General features: G+C 49.3%; 1 protein-coding gene across 6 annotated transcripts in view; it reads left to right on the forward strand.

Moving 5' to 3' along the window:
• ITPR1 (inositol 1,4,5-trisphosphate receptor type 1) overlaps positions 1-22,002 on the forward strand; it is a 318,999-nt gene that overhangs the window by 247,197 nt on the left and 49,800 nt on the right. For all 6 annotated transcript variants that reach the window (XM_027121458.1, XM_027121453.1, XM_027121455.1 and 3 more), the window contains 7 exons: positions 840-1,093; positions 7,346-7,546; positions 9,055-9,165; positions 11,405-11,500; positions 14,015-14,137; positions 15,117-15,221; positions 18,137-18,329. In XM_027121458.1, the coding sequence (XP_026977259.1) occupies positions 840-1,093; positions 7,346-7,546; positions 9,055-9,165; positions 11,405-11,500; positions 14,015-14,137; positions 15,117-15,221; positions 18,137-18,329 (1,083 nt within the window). The remainder of the gene's footprint in view (positions 1-839; positions 1,094-7,345; positions 7,547-9,054; positions 9,166-11,404; positions 11,501-14,014; positions 14,138-15,116; positions 15,222-18,136; positions 18,330-22,002) is intronic.

Here is a 22,002-nt window from a genome sequence, read left to right on the forward strand (position 1 = left end):
CTGGGTGGAGATGGGGTCAAAATCATCCCTAGTTGATCACCGCTGGTCTAGAATGGGGATAAAGAGAAGAAAAAGAAGAAAGGCTAACATTTACTGAGGACTTCCTATGAACCAGGCACTGTCCAAAGTCCTTTACATGTGTGACTTCATTTAGAAGTCAAGTGGACATTGTAAAATCGATAAAATCGTTATCCCCATTTTACAGATGAGGAAACTGAGGCATAGGGATGGTAATTAACTTGTAGGATATGGAGCTAGTAAGGACATGGAGCTAGTAAGTACTAGAGCCAGGATCTGAACCCAGGGAGTCTGGCTACAGCGTCTAATGCTTCTAGCTCTAGTGCCTGGTTACCTTACAGGGTTACTCTGAAGAGTCGATGAGGTAATAAACATGAGGTGCTTCATCACGGTGCCTTGGGGCTTAGTAAAGGGCTCCATCAATTGTTGTATAAGAACAGTAATTACAGTTTGTTTAGCTTATGTTGAGTGTCTCAGGAACATTCTAGAGGAAGACGTCACTGATGTTCTCCCCATTTTACAGATGAGGAAGCTGAGGCCCAGAGTCGTAGATATATGAGGTTGACAGAACCTCTACTGCTTTTCCTCTAAACCACAGAGCAAGTGTAGGTGACATGTTAGAGCCACCAGCAAGCTGGAAGGGCTCAACTTACTTTTAATCCTAAGAGGTGAGAGAAGATGGTGGCTTCCTGGAGCGTTTTGCCGACCTTGAGAGACTCTCGGGTGAATTCCAGAACTTAGATCTCTGCACGTCGTCTTTGGCGTGGTGAATAGTGTTCCTGGGATTCGGCAGCACTGACCATCGTACGTTTGCGTTCTAGCCAAAGAGCCCACGACACAGATAACGGAAGAGGCCCGGGATCAGCTTGTGGAGGCCTCTGCCGCCACCAGGAAAGCCTTCACCACCTTCAGAAGGGAGGCCGACCCCGACGATCACTACCAGTCAGGGGAGGGCGCCCAGGCCACGGCAGACAAGACCAAGGATGACCTGGAGATGAGCGCAGTCATCACCATCATGCAGCCCATCCTCCGCTTCCTGCAACTCCTGTGCGAAAACCACAACCGGGACCTACAGGTGAGGACCGGGGGCTGGGGCGGGGCGGGGGGGGTCCCAGGTCCTCACAGCTGCCGCCGCTTACTGTGACATCTCAGCTCCTCTCCTTTCAGCCCATCTCTTCGAGCTGAGGACCCTGTATGGTTCTCGATGTCTGGGCACTAGAAGTGTTTCTCTGTCTTGTCGTCCCCACTGTCTCCACAGGGACAGGGACCAGATCTCACGCTCAGCAGTGTAGTTGCCACCTGCTCCACATGTGTTTGTTATGTGTGTGTATGTGCCTGTGTGTGTGTGTGTGCCTCTGTGTGTATGTGCCTGTGTGTGTGTGTATATGCCTCTGTGTGTGTGTGTATCTGGTAGCCTGCCACCGTTTGATACATAGGTGTACAGGTAAAACTTGAATGGGTGGAGGGGTGGATGATTAAATATACTAGACTTAACAGAATCTGGTGCATAGAATGTTCTAATCAAATATTTCTTGGTTGAATGAATGAAGTGGCTTTCTGGTGTTTTACACAAATGTTCAAAAATATTTGTTGAACTGATTATTCCAGAAATCCTTTGTTCACTTTTTGTTTTGTCGTGGGATAATAACAATGGCCAGGTTTATTGGGCACTTAGATGATCCTGGATGCTAAGTGTTGCCTGTATTATAACACTTGTTCTATAGATGAGGAAACCAAGATGCACAAGACCCAGTTAGGGAGTACAGAGCTTGGAACTGAACCCAGGCAGTCTGGTGGGGAGAGGCTGTGCTGTCAACCACCACATTAAGACAGAGGGCGTTTCCTTCCTTGCAGAGTGTCCCCAACAGCAAAGGCTTTTCAGGAAGGGCCAAGGATGGGTTCCAGAGATACCCTCTTTGTTCTGAGTGGACACAGGTCTGTGGAAGCTGTCTCTGCCCAGGAGAAGCATGCTAGAGCACCGGGGCCTTGGCCTTCTCCTAGTTTTGCTTCTGACTCTTGGGGAAAACACCCCTCTCTGACTAAAACAGATGAGGATGAACAGGAAAAGCGTGTCTGAACTCCTCTAAGGTAGAATGTTTTCTCCTAAAATAAATAAATTGCTGGGGGTAGCTTTATCTGAATTGTGATGGTTTGAAAAGAAAATAATTCTAGTCCGAACACCGCAAGGGGAAGGTGCAGCCTTGAAATATTTGCACAACTGAGTTTACCCACCAGGTGATTTGATGGCCTTTCACGTGTCAGCTGTGGCCAGACCATTCAGTGCCACCAGAGATCGCTAACACTTCAAATCTGCTGCAGAATCTCTGCCTGGATAAGTTGAGTAAGAAATTATATTGTGAAGCAGAAAGACAGAACCATTTAATGGAAGTGGGTGAAGTCTGCAGTATGAGTACTTACTGTGCTGATTTTTATTTTCAATCAAATGGGTCCGAAGAGCCTGGGCTTTGAAAAAGCATCGAGGGGCTTCCCTGGCAGTCCAGTGGATGAGACTCCGTGCTTCCCCTGCAGGGGGCACGGGTTCCACCCCTGGTCAGGGAACTAAGATCCCACATGCCGCGTGGCACGGCCAAAAAAATAAAAAATGAAATGAAATTAAAAAAAAAAATAGCATTTAGATCCAAGGTCATCAACCAGCCACGTATTTCAAAATGAATGGATTTCCAGCAGCTCCGCTGTCGGCCACGCAGGGACTTCAGGCTCGTTCCCTGCTTTGCTGCCCACTCCTTCCCTCCACTGACATTCCAGCTTCATCCCTGACCACGTCTGAGTGTGGGATCTTGGCTGTGAGTCTGTTTTTCTTGCCTGTTGCTCAAACATTCCTGCTTTGGACATAGAACACGTCGGCCCCTGATGCACTGGCCTGACTTGCATGGATGCCAAGATCAGTGGGTGGACAAGGCCCTCATGACCCAAAGGGCCGGGGTCCGGTTACTGGCTCGTTGGCTGGCGTTTGTCTGGAGGCGGACTGTGTCTGCTCCACCTAAGCGTATCTACACCGTTCATCACCGGGAGACAGGCCGAGGGAGTGTGAGCGATGCCCTGGGAAAGCACGCTGTCCCACCAGTAAGGAAACAAAGCCTACAGCTCGACTGCAGTGTCTTTGTGGATGAGGGCCCTACCCTGCTGCTGGGGCGATTTCTAGGCTGAACTTGGTGGCCAGTGCCCTGTATCGTTCCCCTATACCAGTGTTACTGGTTTCCACCAACCTCGGGCTCCAAAGGAAGAGTAGGTGGAGACTATGCATATGTGTGTTGATCTCATCTCGGCGAGTACCCTGCTCTGTGCCCTGCCCTGGGGGTGATGGAGACCGCCCCCCGCCCCCGACCTTCCCCTCACAGAGCTGCACATCTAGGACAGGAGCCACTCGGCAAGCGGGAGGCTGCCGTGCAGGGTGATAAGTGCTACAGTTGTGTCATCTTAGGGGTTTTGTGGGTTCAGAGCAAGAGAACCAACACAGTAGTAAACTGGGTCCAGGAAGGCTTCCCAGAGGAGCTGATGTCTGCTGAGTTCTGAGCAAACAAAACACAAGGCTACCTTGAGTCGAGTCCATCCGTGAATGTCAGAGGGGCGGTCCTGATGTGCTTGTTTCCCGGGCGTGGCTCTGGTTTCGTGGACCTGTTCTACCTTCCGTCCGCCCCCTTGGCCTGCCGTCTTCACAGCACACCCAGCCTCCACTGGGAAAGCAGAGGGAGGCTCCCATGGTACGAATTCACCACTTCCTTTGGGGAAGTCTTCACAGTTTTTGTTTTGTACCTTAGCTCTTTGCAAAACTCTGCTTTGAACGAATTCCCTAAGAACTCCATGGGCAGAAGCCCCTTTTAATGAGTCCTTCCAAAACAACATTCTCTAATACGCCACTCTGCCAGAAACAGTGGTATCGGAGGGAGAGGGAGTGTACAGTATATTTCAATATATATACATTTAAAGCTTAGCAACTTAACCTTTGAAGGTTCTATAACGCCAGTGGTGTTAACTGCTTGGGGCTGCAGAATCCTCCGTTTGAACATCTTAGGCAGAAACGTACGTGGTAAAGGAGATGAGAACAAAGCTGCTTTGTTCAGAGTAGAAACGACAGAGTGTCAGAACTTTGCTTTCCTCCCTCACCTGCAAGAGCCCTGAGAGCTGGGGCATTCCTGGGCTCCTCCGGGGTTTTGCAGGGAGTGGCTGGAAAACCAGTGGTCTGGACCAGTGGTTCCCAAGGATGAGGGCTGCACCCATCTACAGACTCCCACTAAGCCAGGCACACGGAGGTGGTAATAACATTGCTCTGATACGATGGTATTTGTAGGAATCCAGTTCTCACAATGATGGTTTTAGGTGGGAGTCAACTACTCTGCCTGCCACCCTCTTGGCAGTTTTCTGGAACCGATGGTGGATCTCTGGGTCAGGGTTTCCTCGTGGATTCCGAGGGAGAAGACATTCTCGCAAGGAGAGAATTATCAGCTCCCTGGTATAAGGAAGTGCAGATGAGCCCAGAGAGAGAGGGACTCTGGCCCTTTGAAGTTGCCCGGAGTTTCTTGTCATATTTAGAACCTTAACTTTCCTGTTGGTAAATGTTCAGTAGCGATAAAGCCACTGAGTTTGACTTTGCTGAATGGGCAGTTGCTGCCTTAAGCAAGCTTTGTTCACAGTAGCGAGACATGTGATGGGAAGGACTGTTTTTGAACCATTTTCCGTATGCTTTTGAACCTTCCCCTGAGAGGCTGGCTTTGCCTTTCACCTGGGTTAAGGAATACAGGTCTTGCTCTCTCTCCACTGCAGTCTGTTTAAGAAGTCTTTGATCTCCTTCGTCTACCCATCTTGACTTGGTCCCTGGCCCTCCAAGGAAGACAACAAAAAGAACAGGACTTCTCTAGTCTGGACAAGGTGGGGTAGGTGGGATGTGCTATGGGTGAGCTCTATTCCTCGAGCATAGAAAGAGTTCCCATGGGCCTTTAGCGAGTGGCACGCCTCTGTTTTGGTAGAGAACAAGAGAAAATGGAACTGAGTTAGGAAGGAGACATTCTGGCTAGACATTCTGCAAAGGCCATGAGAAATGGGAGAGGCTTTCAAGAAAGCGCAGCCCACCGTCCTTCCTGGGGAGTCTGCAACATGTCACCTGCTGGCCTTGACGAGTTCCCAAGTGCCCTTTCCTTCATCCAACTTCATCCAGATACTTCAGCCAGTGTTTATGAAGCCCATGGCACGAGCCAGTCCCTGGGCCAGTTGTCGGTCACCAGTGCTGGTGCCCCAATCTCACTGGAGTCAGGATGGAGGGCTTCCTGAAAGAAGTGACTTGAGATGCCATCCTGAAGGAAGAGGAGTTAATCAGGGTGGAGACAGGGAGGGGGGGAGTGACAGGCAGAGGGAATAGTGGGGCTGAAGCCCAGGAGATGAGAGAATGGAGGGTGCTTAAAGAGCAGGAAGAAGTTCATTGCTGCCAGACAGAGGAGCATGGCGGGAGAGATGATGTCCGTGAACAGAAAGGGGCATGACGGGAGCGGCCACATCCCTGAGCAGAGGTGGGGAGGGGCAGGGCATGGCAGGAATGATGACACAGGAGTTGCAGAGGCAAAGGGGCCTCGAGAGCCATGCTGTGAATTTGAGCCTAGGTTAGCCTGGCTGTTTCCTGCCCTCTCCCTGAATACTCCTTCACTCCACCTCTGCATGCTGAAGGGTTCAGCCAGGCCCTCGAACAGGTAGCATCTTCCCCGAGGGGCTGGGGCGAGAAATGGCTGCAGAACCCTCCTGTGGCTTCCTGTGACCCTTAGAAAAGTAGTCACCTTACGAAAGCCCACGTGGTCTCAAATCACCTGTCCTTCCTCCACCTCCACCTGGACCTGAATGACTGTGCAAGTTCTAGACTAGTCAGGAAGGCTTGCGCAGAAGGCCCTGAGGTTAACTTGGGGTGGGGGTGAGGGGGGGTTATCTAGAGGATGAGTCGAGCATAAACTTGATTACCAGCTTTTAATCTGGGCATTTATGGATGTTTTAATTACACAAGGAATACATGAATATATTCTATGAAGGTTTAAATGAAAATAAGTGTTTGGTTTAAGAAAACAGTCCCTCTACCCATTCCCACGTCTCTACACAGAGAACTGCTGTTGGTTTGGGCTGTATCCTTCCTGTCCTTTTTCTGTATGTTTGGATGGAAGCATTGGATACATATTAATCTGCTATTTGCCTTTTTGTTCATTTAACTTAACAGTATGTCCTAGAGATCTTTCCATATTGGCACGTATGGACCTACCTCAGTGTTTCCAACTTGTGATATTAAATGATGTTGATACACTATCATTTGTTTACTTGCCAGCTGACGGGCGTTTAGCTTGTTTCCAGTTCCCCTCTATCTCAAACAGTGCTGTAGCAGACATCCAGTACGTACTTTGTGAATAGTGATAGAAGTGGAATTGCCAGGTCAAAAGTTAACATTCATTTTATCTTTTGATTATATCTTTTTACTTTAAAAAGATACACTTTTCTACAGTTTTCTACAGTAAACGTGTAACTTTTATAACTATGCCCAAAAGAATATCTGTGGTTAATCTTCCCTTCTTTTTAAGAAGAGATTACTGGAGTCTATGACGAAAACAAAAAGCAACTCCTGTGCATCAGAATAGACTGTGAGTTATGAGGTGGTTGAATGTGGCTTGCTTGACTTTGTTGAGAAATTATCTGCTGTTATGTCTCTTGTTAGCACTGCAAGTTTACCTGGAGGATACATACTCGGGCACGTGCACACAAGCACACACACATTTACTCGCTTTTGTTCCTTCCTTTAATAACGGAAGTGGCCAAACAAGATAAGCCAGGTTCCCACCATGGCAGGTGGGCTTAAGCCCAGCCTGTAACACTTCATTCTGTGATGAACTATCCTCAGTGTTAGGTTCTGGGCATTCAGCATCCAGACCACAGCATCATCTTTTAAACATTAACTAGTGTCCTTGGAAACGTCAAAAGGCTCTGAACTTAACATGTGATGGGTGGGGAGGTGGGCTGGGGCAGAAAAGAAAGAAATGAGAACTTAAAAAGACTACTGGAGTCTGAACTGGGTCGTCAGAGAGGAGCTCTCCTCCCCTGCATCCCATACAAAAGCACCTTGGAGAACAGGCCACAGTGTTTGCAGCCATTGCCATAGACCATGTCCACGGTTGACCGTCCTGGGGGCTGGCTGACCCTTCTACCCAACACTGCATCTCTCTGCATAATTGCTGCTCAATCCCAGGCCCCAACCAATTACATACCATCAAAAGGGCAGAATGAGTGACCTTTTCCCTCTTCTCTTTGCCTTTGTTCCCCCAACCTGGGGACTGCCCAATTGCAGAACTTCCTTCGTTGCCAAAATAACAAGACCAACTACAATTTGGTATGTGAGACGCTACAGTTTCTGGACTGTATTTGTGGAAGTACCACCGGGGGTCTTGGTCTTCTCGGACTCTATATCAACGAAAAGAATGTGGCCCTCATCAACCAAACCCTGGAAAGTCTGACCGAATACTGTCAAGGACCTTGCCATGAGAACCAGGTAAATCCATTTGCATTTCAGGGTGGAGAAAGAAGTTTATCATTTTGAAACATTGTTGACAGGGACTGGTTCAGAAGTCGCACAGCATCTACCTAGGGACCTAGGGATTCAGTAGACCTGGAGGCCTTTTCCAAGCAGTGAGGAGGGAGCATCTGAGCATTGTCATGTTTCAGGACGTGACCTAATCACAGGCACTCGAGGGGCTGTCGGGGTGATCGTGCCCAGCTTGGTTCGGTTTGAACGGCCCAACTCGAAGTTGACTAGGGGTACATATTAAAGTTGGAGTTAAATGAATATGACCAGGAGACTGGGCTCTATTTCAAATATTAGGAAAGACTCAAAAAGGGGCTCCTTCATGGAAGGAGGTTTAAACCTAACTAGAGAGAAAAACCTTGCTGTGTATGAGACAACTTGAAAATAACATGAGACAATGTATGATTGGGACTTACACACCACAGACGTTCAGAGGAGAGAAGGACTCCGTTAGTCTTGACTTACGCTTCTCGAGAAGTATATTTTTGGAGTGGAACCCAATCGTTTCTTGAGTAGAGTCATTGCTTATCCCTGACGTCTTGCAGATTTTGTGCGGTTTTGCACTGATGCTAGAATGAGTATGATTTTTAGCTCAAATTATAGCTGTATCCTGGCTGGAGCGGGTAGGCCAGTGCTTAAATAGCCCATTGTAAACCCAGTGGCCAGGAAAGGTATGACATGCTGTGTTACTTGGGAAGCAAGGCCAGAACCTTGACTCAGAAGAGAAGAACGGCTTACAAGAGGGACCACTTGCTGTATATTAAAAAATCTGCTCTTAGTTGTCCATGACTACGAGGCTAGCATTTTGTTAGATCCACTTTCGTCTCCAGGCTTCCTGATGGGACCAACGGGGTAGTTTGAGTTAAAGTGAAAAGGAACAAGTAAAAAATTACAGCAGGCTTTGGGGGAGAGGATTTATCTAAGTGAACTTCTTTATAACCTCAAGATGGCTTTTCTGCCAAACAGAGGCCTGTTCAAAGGAGCGTACTGGGGTGAATTCTGCTGCAAGTGGGGCTCTTACCTGGGGGAAGGTGATTAATTCTGATATTACGTGAATTAAAACGTGCTTTCCAAACTTAAGCCTTAAGCAAAAGTGTGCAGTACGAAAACCGAGTGATGTAGAGAGAATGCAACACACCTCTAAAGGGGAAAACAGCGCTCAGGACCCGGAATCAGTCACACACCATATTTTCCCTTAAGAACAAAAGCCCACTGCACTGTTTGGGTTAGACACGGCCAATTTATCAGTTACAGTGCATGGGGACTTTCCTACTGTTTACTGTTAATTCTGAAACTAGAGACTTTCATCTGTCTTTTATTTTTACCACTTTCTCACGGAAAATTTGCTGCTCTCCCCTAGAGACATTACTGGGACTGGCGAGCGTTGTGCTGAAATAGCAGTTGAGCCTGTTGGCCTGTGACGTCTGATCTGTGACCAGCGTTTGTGTAATGTCTGCATGTGTCTCTTTCCTCAGAACTGCATAGCCACCCATGAATCCAATGGCATTGACATCATCACGGCCCTGATCCTCAATGACATCAACCCTCTGGGAAAGAAGAGGATGGACCTCGTGCTAGAACTGAAGGCAAGTAGGAATTGAAAGCAAAAGACAGTAGCATCTGGAAAGCCTTCCGTGTATTGCCTGTGCACGCGACGTGGTCACCGTCATGAAACTAAATACTAAACACAGTTCTTTTAAAGTAAATGAATGATCCGCGCTGCAGGTTCTGAGTGAAAGGCAGAACTTCAGTCTTTCCCTTCCAAATAAGACCTTGGGACAGGATACCAGCTTTTCAACTCACAGGTCACATGGAATGAGAAATCATCACTCAAAGCTGAGAAACAAATTCGAACCGCGTCCAAGCACTAGCAGCCTTGATTCTGAAAGCCGCAGACGGAGAAAGAATGGAAACTCCATTCCCTCTGTGGTCTTTCATCTTTCCCCCATTGAGGACATAGGGCCAGTTGAAGAATAGTACAGCTAAAAACCATCTAGGACCCCCGAAAAAGTTGAACTTTTATATCATCCGGCAACACCTTTTTCTGTTCCGTGGTTGATTTAGCAGAAGGGTGGTTCGTGTTGGGTTAAAATAAGGAGGTTAAACTGTCCAGAATCGTGCCTCTGGGCCTCTGATGAGTTTCTTTGCATCGTGTACAAACAGTGGCTGACAGATGACTGATGGAGAAGCACCCTTGACGTGCTGACTCCCTCTGATACCAAAATAGTTTTACGGGGTGACGAAGCTTAAGCACCTTGCAGCAGTGACTTCAAGGTGATTAAGCTGCTGGGCTTACAAGCCAGCCTCTGGGGTGTTTGAGAAGCTGCTCCACTACTCCTGATGTTGATTTCTTGAGGGTACCAAGAAAATTAATTTTAAAAAGATATTAAAAAGTAAAAACAAATGAACAAAAAGCACCTCACTTATCTTAGGGCTTCCAAAGATTCTCTGAGTCCAAAGTTTCAATCCTGAGAGTCAGACTTGCAGCTCCATCCTGGTGTCCAAAGTATTTTTCGAAATGTTAGCCTTACTGAGCACATTTCATTTTCACCCGTTCCCATGTTGGGGCAGGTTGAGATCTGCCCTGCCTCTTGCCCCTGTTTGCAGCACTGGGCCACTTTATCGCTGTCACAGGAGAGCCTGGACCTACAGGGTTTAGCTGAAAAGCCGATCTGTATGTATGGCTTCAGTGGTGCCGGAGGACAGAAAGGTCATTAGGGAAGGTGGTAACACAGAAGCCCACAGGAATTGCACAGTTACTTCTATTTTATTTTAGTATTTCAAAATGAGTGTCCAAACTAATAGATGGTTTGGGTGTATGGTTTAAGTGGATTTTTTTTTGGGGGGGGGGACTATTTTTAACTATTTTTAACTCCTTTGACAAATCGTGTTGTAGAAGTGACTTGAACATCATTCAGGCTCACATCCCTGGCTACCATGTATCAGAATATATATGATGAGAGCCTGAGATAAACTGAGAATTTCATGCATTCCTCATCAGCATTTCAGTGGCTTTTTGAACCACTAATCCGGTAACCTGAAGGTGATTATAGAAATTCCTGCCCTGTGAAAAGCCACCTTTTGATAGCACAGCAACCCGATGGAACTGCTGTGATCTGTGCTTGGGGAGAAAAAAAAAATACTGCCCCCTCTCACCAAAACAACTTTCGAGTCCCATACACGAAGAAGCATACGGATTATCATAGGCCCGGGGCCTAAAATGAGCTCAAGTCAAGAAGTACAGGGTGTGGGCACACGAAAACTTTGAATATAATGGGAAATTATGGTTTGGTATGAGTATGGTGCTCCGTTGGGTCACTTTTGTTAACTGGCGTCGCTGTATCTCATGATAACAGTAGGGGTCATGAGAGCTGATGGCACTGTTTTAGGACAGGGCGGGGGAATTACCTGAATTGCCTGCCTTCTCTGACCTGCAAGGCTGAATCACAGTATTTATAACCACTCCCCACTCCCCCGGAGGCGTCGTGGGTCTAGGTACCAGGTGCTTCCTGACCACTGTCATCATGAGGGTCCCAGTGTACCCCCAGAACCCATGTTTAAATGTCCGCTAGGACTTGGACCAAGTGACCTAAGGGGGAAACTGGACCCAAACCAAGAGGTGCCTCTTTGACCCCAGTCAGTTTCTGCGGACATGTTTTTGGGGTGTCAGGTGACACATTCTCCGTCTGGTGATGCTCTTGACGCATGCTCTGCCGTGAGGCAGGGTGTCTGTAGCCAGGACGCGGCAGCTGGTCACCCATGGTTCAGGCCAGCTGCCCCCAGTAGCTCCTCTTCATTTCTTCCTCCCTTTGTGTCTCCAATTAGAACAATGCATCCAAGTTGCTCCTGGCCATCATGGAGAGCAGGCACGACAGTGAAAATGCCGAGAGGATACTCTATAACATGAGGCCCAAGGAACTGGTGAGTCGCACGGCTGAGCCTCTGGCCGCGGCACTGCCTAGCATCAGAGCTTCACTTGTGGCAGAGCAGGGCATCTGCCTCCTCGAGCTTTCTTTACGATGCCGGCGATCAGAAGTGCCGAGGGAACGTTTGATTCGGGCCCCTGCCCAGGGCAGGGAAGTGAGCCCTGCGTGGAGTAAGTGTCCTCTGCCTTCAGCGCAAACACGCATGGAAGCCTCCCTGGCCTATTTCCCTTGGGGGAGGTGGCACCGGGACAGGTCTGGGAGGCCGGCGGACTGGAATTCACGTCCGTCGCTCTGCCCTTTGCTGGGTCACCTTGGGAGGCCCTTGGACTCTCTGAGCTGCACTTCCGTCTTCCCTAAAAGGGAGATGATGGTATCAGCTGGTCCAGAGTGTTGCTTTGGAGACAAGACAGATGATTCCCACCGGGCCCTGCGCACACGGTAAACCCTTCGAGAATGCACGGTCTCCTCTTAATTCTTCATTCGCTGCCGCTTTGTGCCGCGTCTTCTTCCAGGGCTCAAGAATTCACGTTTCTCCTTGGTGCCCGTAGTCTGGGCAACAGAAGGGTGTTTTGGGGGGTGCTGATGTTTTGGGTTTTCTAAAAAAGAAAACACAATCTTGTTTATATTTGGGGGGTGATATTCACAATTGGCTGTGACTTCCAGGCTGGGAGTCTGTGCTGCAAACTGTGAGACAGCAGCTCTCAGAGATGCTGAACCGAGCTGAGGACGGAACTCTCTATTTGGACTTTTTCCCACGCAGATGAACTGTAACTGACAGACCTAAATGAGGGCAGTAAAACTTTCCTGCCCCCCGGTGACCCAGTGTGCACTTGGGGCCAGGCTGAAGTCCCTTTATGTGTTCCTTTAAATAAAGTTCACAGCGAGCCCAGCTCTTTGATCTCTGAGGTCAGGAGTGAGTTCTCAGCCTGAGATGGAAGTCCTCTCCGAGTTTACATAATGGCTTATGTAACTCGGGTTGGGGGAGGCTGGGATCTGTCGCTCCTGAGTAGGGACAGGATGACTTAGCAGAGACCCCGCTCCAGTTCCCATCAATCCAGAGCACGCCCCGTCTTGGGTGGGGGACCTGGCAGCACCCCGGGCTCTAGGTGCCACTGACTCCCGGGTCGCCCCCTTGTGGTTCATTCCCGAATCTCGGAGAAGCAGCAAAGGCTTCCCGGAGCAAACACGGTTCTGAGCATGCGCATAGCGCAGACGCTCACGTGTCCGGAACACGTGTGTGCATTTGTGTGTGCACGCGTGTGTGTGTACACGCATATGTGTGTGCGTTCAGGCTCCCACGTCCCGTGCAACACGTTGTCTGTTCAGTTTGGTTTTAGAGAAGCGAAGGGAAGACAAGCTGAGAGAGCGAGGGTCTTGTCTCCAGAATTATTTCTAGGGCCTGACATGATGTCAGTACAGAAATGTGCGTCCCTCTGCCCTGCTTGGTCTTGGATAACGAGAAATAATTCAGAGTAATGGCCTCGAGGCGATGCAGGAGGCGGAAGTGCCTTCTGAGTCATCAAAGAAAATGATTAATTTTTAGTACCACTTAAGGGTTGAAAGCATTGTGTTCTTAATCATTGAATGATCAAATCTTGTATGATAGGTTCATTTGATAAATACTGGCCAGACCCTGCTTCGTCCAGGGCGTCATGCTGGGCACCAGGGAGGGACTGAGAAGTGGGCAGAGCCAGCCATGTTCCTGGGGAGCTGAGGCCAGTGGCTGGGAGCAGGAAGGCCGGCACTGGAACGCTCTGGGAAGCGTGCTCTCGGCGTGAGACAGTCAGGGGCAAAGCTCAGCTCACTAGCCGTGCGAATTTCAGCACGCCTCCTTCCCCTCTGCGTCTGCTTCCTCATCCATAATCAGGAGGAATCTTTGACATCTCACAAAATGTTTATGAGCAATAAAGTTTCTGAAAGAATGAAGATACTGAGCACAGTGCTTGGCACATAGAAAGTGCTGGTAGATGTCGCCCGTTAGTGGTACTTTCTTCACATGGAGTAGGCTGTGGGAGACAGGGAAACATTTGGAGTCAGAAAATAGTTTCATCAGCTATTCCTAAAGGCAAATGCTTTCCTTTTTAGTTTTTCCTGAAATGGCAAAGGTAGGGGATGGGGAGAGTTGGCAGAATGAAATGGAGAGAAAGGGAAAACGTGGCTTCTAGCCTTTGTTTGTATCGTATCATTGTTTGGAGGCTTTCTGGGTTTTTGTTTTAGCCATTGTCCCGTTCTAAAGGAGAAGGGCGTGGACCAGCCACAGAACGTCTCGTGGCCTAGCGAGAGCGAATGGGTTCCCCTCTCATTTTATTGAAGGCTGATGGGTGGTGACTGCCTGCGATCACATTGAGAAGGATTCTGAGGCTGTGTCCACGCCTGCTGGCCGAGCGTACTGAGGCTGAGGAGCAGTGTCTGCCCCGGGAGGGGAGACTGATAGTACGTGTGATGTCATTGCCGGTCCTACGTGGGCCTTCCTTGAAGCAGGAACTCTGTTCCCTGGCCCTTCTTGCAGGTGGAAGTGATCAAGAAAGCCTACATGCAAGGCGAAGTGGAATTCGAGGATGGAGAGAATGGCGAGGACGGAGCTGCTTCCCCCAGGAACGTGGGACACAACATCTACATCTTAGCTCATCAGGTGCCACCCCTCCCCACGCCCACCTGCTGGGCAGGACTCCATGCTGTGTGCCCTTACACTTACTTTTCCTTTAAGGTTTTAGCCTGAGCTTGTTTGGGTTCGCGGTAACGGGTGCTGCCAGCCACCTGACCAAATGTGCCGAGGTCCAGGCTGCTTCCATTGCCCATTCCCGTAGGGTCATGTCCTTGGAAACCCCACGTTTCTTAAAAGCGTTCGCGCTGAGCAGTGACACTTGGATAGCTCATGACTGTGTCTCAAGACAGTTGAAAGGAGTCTTAGTCTTTTCATAAATATTGATGAGTCTGTCTTAACCATCTAAAGAAATAAACCTCAGCTGCCTGACCGATCGCACTTGGCAGTCTTCGGGAACTCGTCATGATGGCTTCTTTTTGTTTGCATTTTGGGGGATGTAGTAATACGTCCTACCCTGGCACCAAGAGGCCCTGTTTCGTAACTGTCTTCCCAAGTGGCTGGGCTTTTGCAGACACTTCCTCTTTCTGGAGGCTGATGTGTGTGGGCAGCCGGGAACTCTGCTGCAGGCTGGCATTTCCTGTCCCTTTCACCTCTCTTAGGTAGAGGAGTTTGGTAGAAAACAGTGATGGGATTGGGCCGGAGGTTGATAGATCCCTGCCCCTTCTCTCCTCCATTCCTGGCATTTAGCCCCTGAGGGGTCTCGGGACATTCCGAATGCAGGCTCCGTGGGGCTGGATGGATAAACCCCATCTCCCTCCCGCCTGGCTAAAGGAATCGGGGCACAGCGGGACCTCGAGTGGGCATGCGCTTTCCACGCTGCTCTGCCGGAGCCCAGAATAGTTGCCGTGCAGCACACCCTTGATGGGGAGGAGAGGTGCCCTCGCCCCCTTCGCCCCCCAGCTTGCTGCTCGTTACTATGCGTCTTTTATACCCAGAGCTGGAAAGGAGCTGTGTGCTCCTGTGGCAAAGAGACGTGACTCCCCTGTTTTCTGTATTTGTGTTCTAGTTGGCTCGGCACAACAAGGAACTTCAGAGCATGCTGAAACCTGGTGGCCAGGTGGAGGGAGACGAAGCGCTGGAGTTTTACGCCAAGCACACGGCCCAGATAGAGGTAAAGGCAGGGTAAACTCGGGGCCCGGGCCTGCGTCGAGGGCCTCCGGCGTTGGTGCCCTGGGCTGGGGCTGGCACGCCGTCATTGGTCAGAGCGGTAAACAGGTTGTGGGAAGCTGCCGTGCACCAGGGCCTGCACTCAGTGCTAACGGCCAGTGGTGGCCAAGCCGGTCCCAAGGCCTGCATAAGGCCTGGCGAGAAGGCAGGTGAGTCCACACAAGGAGACGCGCCATGTGTTCTGACAGGGCCGTGAGGACAAACAAGGCATCACGAGACGGTCCCTCGGAGGGACCTGCTGTGGACTGTGGTGGTCAGAGAGGCCTGCTCTGAAGATTGGTATCGAAGCACAGACCTTCAGAAGGATGGGAATGAACAGGCGGAGCTGGGAGGCAAGAGCTTGGCAGACACGGGGAGGCCCTGAGGTGGGAGGTGAAGGTGAGGAGGTAGGATGTAGGGAGCTAGAGGGAGAGCAGCCCACGATCAGAGAGGGAAGACGGGTGGGCCCAGAGCCTGCAAGACCGTGTCCGCCGTCCTCAGAAGAAGTCTGGACTTGACCCTCAGAGCAGTGTGGAATCACTGGGGAGTTGTACACCGAGGAGTGATACGACCAGATCCGCCTTAGAGAAAACACACACAAGAAACAGAATCCTCTCCATTTCGCAGCTGGGAAAACTCTGAAATAGGACTCAGAGCGGTTGTGTCATCTGTCCAGTTATCACTGTCAGGGCTGGAATTTTCACCCAAGTCTGGCGCTGACCCCCGAGCCTATGGGTGCTTTTTATGTCACCTGCCTTGTCTCCTGACAGTCGAGAGTGTACAGACCTATGGGTGCAGGCTGTGGGCAGTAAGCGATGGTGTGTCTGTCTTGTTTGGCTAATGAGGAAATGCACAGATTCAGCATCAGTGTCGGGGCAAAGATTTTGAAGGACTCACAGACTCCTTTGGGCCGTGTGAAATGCTCAGGATGGAGTCTTGTAAGAGTATATTCTCACCCGCTGTCTCGGGTCCCTGGGCTGTCCTAATAAAATGTGTCATTTCACTGATGAGTTGATCGTGACGGTGTGTGTAAGCTCGTATTCTTGCTTTATCGTTGATGACTGGAAGTTTGTTCTCTGGAGCCGTTAGAAGATGAGCTTCAGGTGTTTGCGGTGTGGAACGTCAGAGGAGAAGGAGCCTTGGAGATCATCTCGAGCTCCTTGGCTCACCGGGGAGCAGACGGATGCTTGATCAGATTAAGAGGTGTGAACAAGGTCATCCACCCTGTTAGAGGTGGCAGAAGGGCTGAGTTCTGATTCCCAGCTGTAAGTTTACTGAAATAAAGAGGCATGGATCAATCTTAAAGGATAGAGAGAAATGGCCAGGCAGGGTGTCCCGAGCTCTTAAATCCTCTTCCTGGGCAGCTGCCCGTACCTTCCAGCCTTGCAGGGAATTACCTATGCAAGGCTATCACTCCCTGGGGCTCTTGCAGACCCTTGTGCGTTCACTCTGGTCACTCGGCCGGGTAGCCCTGGAGTCTGGGAATCAGTTCTTGCCAGGAGGCCTCCTGTGTCCTCCTCCGTTGCCTCCTGAGCCCAGACACACTTCTGAGATCATGTTCCTGCCGTGTAAGGGGGGGCTGATCCAGAGCCCACTTGACGGTGTGAAGCAGGGCGGCTCTGGACGGTGGGAGACTTCAGACTGTGTGTGCACCCGTGTTACCAACCCCCGCACTACAATTCCAGTTAAATGAGGTTGGCTTATGAACCACAATTAGTATGATAAGGAAGCTTCCACAACCTGATCTCCAACTCACTTTGCAAGCCGTTGGTCTCAAGATGACGTCTCCCAGAATTTATGGAGGCAGGGCTGTGGGAACCTGTGTCGTTTCTGAGAGTTTCCCACTACAGCTTGACCTGAGTCACCTCTCTTGCTGCGTTGGGAACAGTGTTGGGAGAGAGAGAACCAGATCTTCTTGTAGAGGGCGTGGGCCCTGGGCCTCACCTGACTTGTCCAGCCTCTGGGGAGGAAGGATAAAGGGAGGCCATGCCCGTATGATACTGCAGCCCGTACCCCTTTGGAAATCTCTGCCCCCCAGGACTGTGACAATGCAGTGTTGAACAATTTGAACAATCTCGACCGGACAACTCTCTCTGGGGATTGAGCCCATCTAGGAAGGGCCCGGGGAAAATCTGTGAGGTGTCCACCCCGGGACCCAACAGAGCTAGTTTACAGAACAGTGAGTTCTACTATACCAGTGTTAAATGGGCATATTGGTTCATGCGTCGCACATGTTAGAGGCCATGACAAGTCAGAGGTAGGAGGTCACTGCAACTGCATAAACCAGTGATCCCCTTGTAGAGTTCCTATGTAGGAAAAATAACGCAACTTTGCGATCTGAGGAAGGCTATTAGGTGAGGTTTGCACCACAGCCTAGCGCTGCAGTAGGCTCGCCACTGGCCATGTTTGGCTATTTACATTAAAATGAAGTATTAAACTCGGACCCTCGGTTGCACTAGCCACACGTGCTAGTTCTCAATGGCCACGTGTGACTCGTGACTCTCCTTTAGGACGGGGCAGGCACGCAGACACATAACCGTTCCATCATTACAGAAAGTTCTACTGGATATCCCCAGCCCAGAGCCTCATCTGAATACGTACACAAAACACGCTTTGAATTGTTCCAGATAAAACTTAGTCACTAGTCAAAATAATGGGTCTGAGGTTAGAAAAATACTTTAACAGACTTACCAAAACTGTTTTCTTACAGATCTAAGAGATACAGCCCAGTCTGGGAGCTACAAAATCCCAGAAGTCTAGATCAAGTCTGTGTTGTGCTGCATCTTCAATACTGAGCCCGTTGCCAGTGCAGAGGTCCTCAGTTGTGTGTTAGTTTTTGAAGCTGATGAGTACTGAACCTCATCCATTTTTCCCCCCTAGATTGTCAGATTAGACCGAACCATGGAACAGATTGTTTTCCCCGTGCCCAGTATATGTGAATTCCTGACCAACGAGTCAAAGCTACGAATATACTACACTACAGAGCGGGATGAACAAGGCAGCAAGATCAACGATTTCTTCCTGCGATCCGAGGACCTCTTCAATGAGATGAATTGGCAAAAGAAGCTGCGAGGTAGGTCAGCAACGCCTCCAGAAGCTACAGAGACACGCGGTTCTGGGGTCTCACAAAGCAGGGCTTGATGGTGGCTACGTGGACCTCCAAGTAGGAGCAGAGCTGGTGCGATTTAGGATTCTGTCCCCCTCTGGGCACCGAGGAGACTGGGCACTTTTGGAGCTGTTAAGTGTGCTCCAGCCTTAGGGAGGCGTCTCCCCTGAAGGGGCTTCCTGCCGCCTTTGATCTGATCCGCTTGCAGAGCTCCAGGGAGAACTTGGCATGCCCTCTCTTGGTATCTTGATGTAGAAAACAAAAGGAGCGGAGAACGGGCGGGCCCGGCGCTCACAGGATGGTGCATTTGAGCAGGAGACAGCCCACCTGACTGCTCATTTACTAGCCCACCTGCTCGGAAGATGCCGCTCTTCCCCCTTTTATGGGGTAACTCGGATTTTAGACCCTAGTGTCATTTTATAGGCAGTGGAATCATTTACCGCTTGAGATGCGTCATTGGTCACCAGCGAGTCCCGTGGCAGAGCCCAGCCAGGCGGGCTGCAATTACTCATCTAAAATACTTTTATAGGGCTTTCCCGGAAGGCTTCTCCGCACCCGGTTTTCATTAGGGTTTTAACGTGATCCTGCGGTACCGACAGTACGCTAGGCACCAACTGTTACGACCCACTTAGAGAGGATGGTGCTTTATTCCTGTCTGTTAGTCAGGAGCCAGGATTTTTATTTGAAATCCTGGATTCCAGCTGCAGTTGTGATCACTGGGGCTCCTGCTGCGGTGAGGGGAAGCTGGGCTAGAGGTCAGTTTCTGGACGCTTTTGTCCTCTTCCGCCCCTACCAGCCTGGGCTGGCACAGACTAGCCTCCTCTACTGCTTCCACTGCACTGCTTTGCTCCCTGCCTCCCCAGATTCGGTTGGTGTCAGAGGGGCTTGTGCAAGCAGGCTGGCCAGGAGGCGCTGTTCTCACCTCACCCCCACTCCATCCTCCCTGATCTCTAAGGGGCACCTCATCGTCCGGCACTTTAAAGCATTATCATCTGTTTTGCTGAGCCATTCCTCACCCAGCCCCATGCTTGGTGTCTGGACCACCTTTAGCAGAACAGCGGGCGTGTCCTCCTTGGTGTGGCCCTCAGAAGACCTAGAGGACAAGCTGCCCCACTCTCTGTGTGTCCTCGTAGCCGCTGTGGGCTTGACCCAAGCTCCTCCCGCTGAAGCATCGTGAGTAGTGTTGAATGTCTACACAGCACCATGCTTGGGCAGTAGGATAAAAAAGACACCCAGAAAGGTAGACATAGACCCCATCCGTCGTGTACTCTTGTGTTTTCAGCTGTTCCGTGAAATAGAAGGCTCCTTCCTCTTATTTGTTGATTTTGCTCTTCACTGAAATAGTCCATAATTCCAACCTTAGGGAATGATCCTGAATTCGTGTATCCAAACCTCCAAAATGGTTATTAAAATGGTGATTTCACCCTTACCAGATGTATGGGTCTACTAAGTACTAAGACTGGTCAGATACATTCATTCTCTCAGAATTGTGTTATCAAATAGGTATATAAAATAGGCTCCCCAGTGGGGCTTATGAACTGAAAGAAAGGTCTTTCACCTTTTATGATGAGGTGAGATACCTTGTCATCCCTGAGATGTTGTCGTCAGCCTGGCATAATAGGAAGACCTCAGCCCCAAGAGGTGGGAGATCTGAATTCCATGCTCCTTCTGCCACTCCCTGACTCTGTGGCTCTGGGCAGATGACTTAACTTCTTCTAGGCCCTCACCTATAAAGTGCGGAATTAAGACTACCTGATTGTTTGATTGATTGCAGAATGGCCATCTCATCATTCCAAGATTTATGTTGCATTGTAGCTAATACCTTCTCTTACTAAGTCTGTCTTTGTTTCAAAAACAGTTTTTGTTTCAGTGAAGCTTAAACACAGCTATGGCTGTCAACTGAGAGATTTTAATTGGCTTCATAGCTCTCTGCTGGTAAGAGAAAAATTGAAAGTAATAACGGAATTAAACATGATTTGCATATTTAGGAAGGGGAGAAATGTACTCAGAAGTGCAATTAAAATGAAATATATTTTCTTCTCTATGTAGCTTATTCCTCTTCTAATAAGTCTGCAGAAAAGATTTCTCTGGCTTATTCATGAAGCTCCTCTTCCTTTTCCTGAAAGTATCACAGAGAATCATCTGTGCTTTGGAGAATCTGTAGCTAGGGCTCAGGTACACAGTAAGGTCTGCTTCATCTTTTCTTCTGCAAGTATTAAGATACTCAGGTCCTGTGCTCTCTTGAAACCCTCTTCCCTGCTCTCCTCAAAACACACACACACACACACACACACACACACACACACACACACACACACACACACACACACACACACACACACACACACACATTCTGTGCATTCACATCCTCTGTCCACTGTGCCTCTCTGACACCTTCTCCTGAAGATCCTGGCCCCAGTCCCGAAGAGAAAACTCTGGGCTAGGAAAACTAGAAGATAGTGAGAGGAAATTGAGGCAGAGTTGCATATGCTGACACTTTGTTATGTGGTATTACGTGGAGTTTACCGTCATGGTTATTACACACATCAGAGTAGAGTGGGAAATTCTCTTGCTACATGCACGTGGAGTCCAAGTCCTCAAGCAAGCCCCAGTTCCTTAAAACCAAACAAACAAGCTAGGGAGGAGGGTTACCAAGAGATGCCCCAGGTGCAGTTATTTAAATCGCCCTGCCCATCTGGAATCGTGGTACCCTGTCTTCTTGCACCTGCGTAGATACCCGGTTGACTTGAAGGACAGAATGTTTGTTCATATTCAGAGTGACACCACCATTTAAGTACAGTGTTAGTTTTATAAAAGTAAGATTTGTGAGCTGTCTGCCATAGTTGAAGACCATCGTTGAAGACCATAGTTGAAGACCAGCTACTCTCACACTTAGTATTGAGAGCTGCTCTGAAGGGAATTCTGGCTTACCCATCACTGAGCCCTGCCATTTCCTGCCTTTTTGTCTTTTAACTTCTTATGAGCCTGTTACACATACACTGATGCGGGGAGGATTTTGTAAATTCCCATGAAACCCTCACTCAACTTCAACAGTTTTCAGCCCTTTGCCATCCTTGCCATGTGTCTCTTCTGTGCTCTCTGGAGTTTTCATATTCAGATCAGAAATGGGCTTCAGTCCCAGAAGAAACACCAATAGCCATTGTCTACAGAGCGGGTGATTTCTCATCTTAAATTTGCTTTGGCAATTAACTTATGAAAAAGTCATTCATTAACTATAGGTGGGACTGACTCCTGGTCGGCTCCTCCATTGAATGGTGACATGAGCCGCTTAACTTTGTCCCTGTCACTGAGCCCAGCAGGTCTCTGAGCTGGGGAATGAGATCTCCATGCCTTCCATCCTCTGCTGGGCCTCAGTTTCCCTCATCCATAAAATGAGATCTTTTAAACTAGATGATGCTTATAGCTCTAAAACTCTACAGTTTGGAAACATGGCCTCTTAAAAAGTGCAAACATGAGATGAGCAGTTATTAAATTATCCAGGGCTCTGTTTAATTATGCCATAACTTTATTTTGGATAGAAGTTTCCAGAGGCTTGGCTACTGCTATAGGCATCATTCGAGAGTCATTGGATGTGTCCCTGGCGGCTGTCCTAAAGTTAAATGATGACTTCATTGGGAGA

Source organism: Aethalodelphis obliquidens, unplaced genomic scaffold (assembly GCF_003676395.1).
Source record: "Aethalodelphis obliquidens isolate GAN/ISIS:26980383/991018 unplaced genomic scaffold, ASM367639v1 scaffold22, whole genome shotgun sequence".
NCBI lineage: Eukaryota > Metazoa > Chordata > Mammalia > Artiodactyla > Delphinidae > Aethalodelphis > Aethalodelphis obliquidens.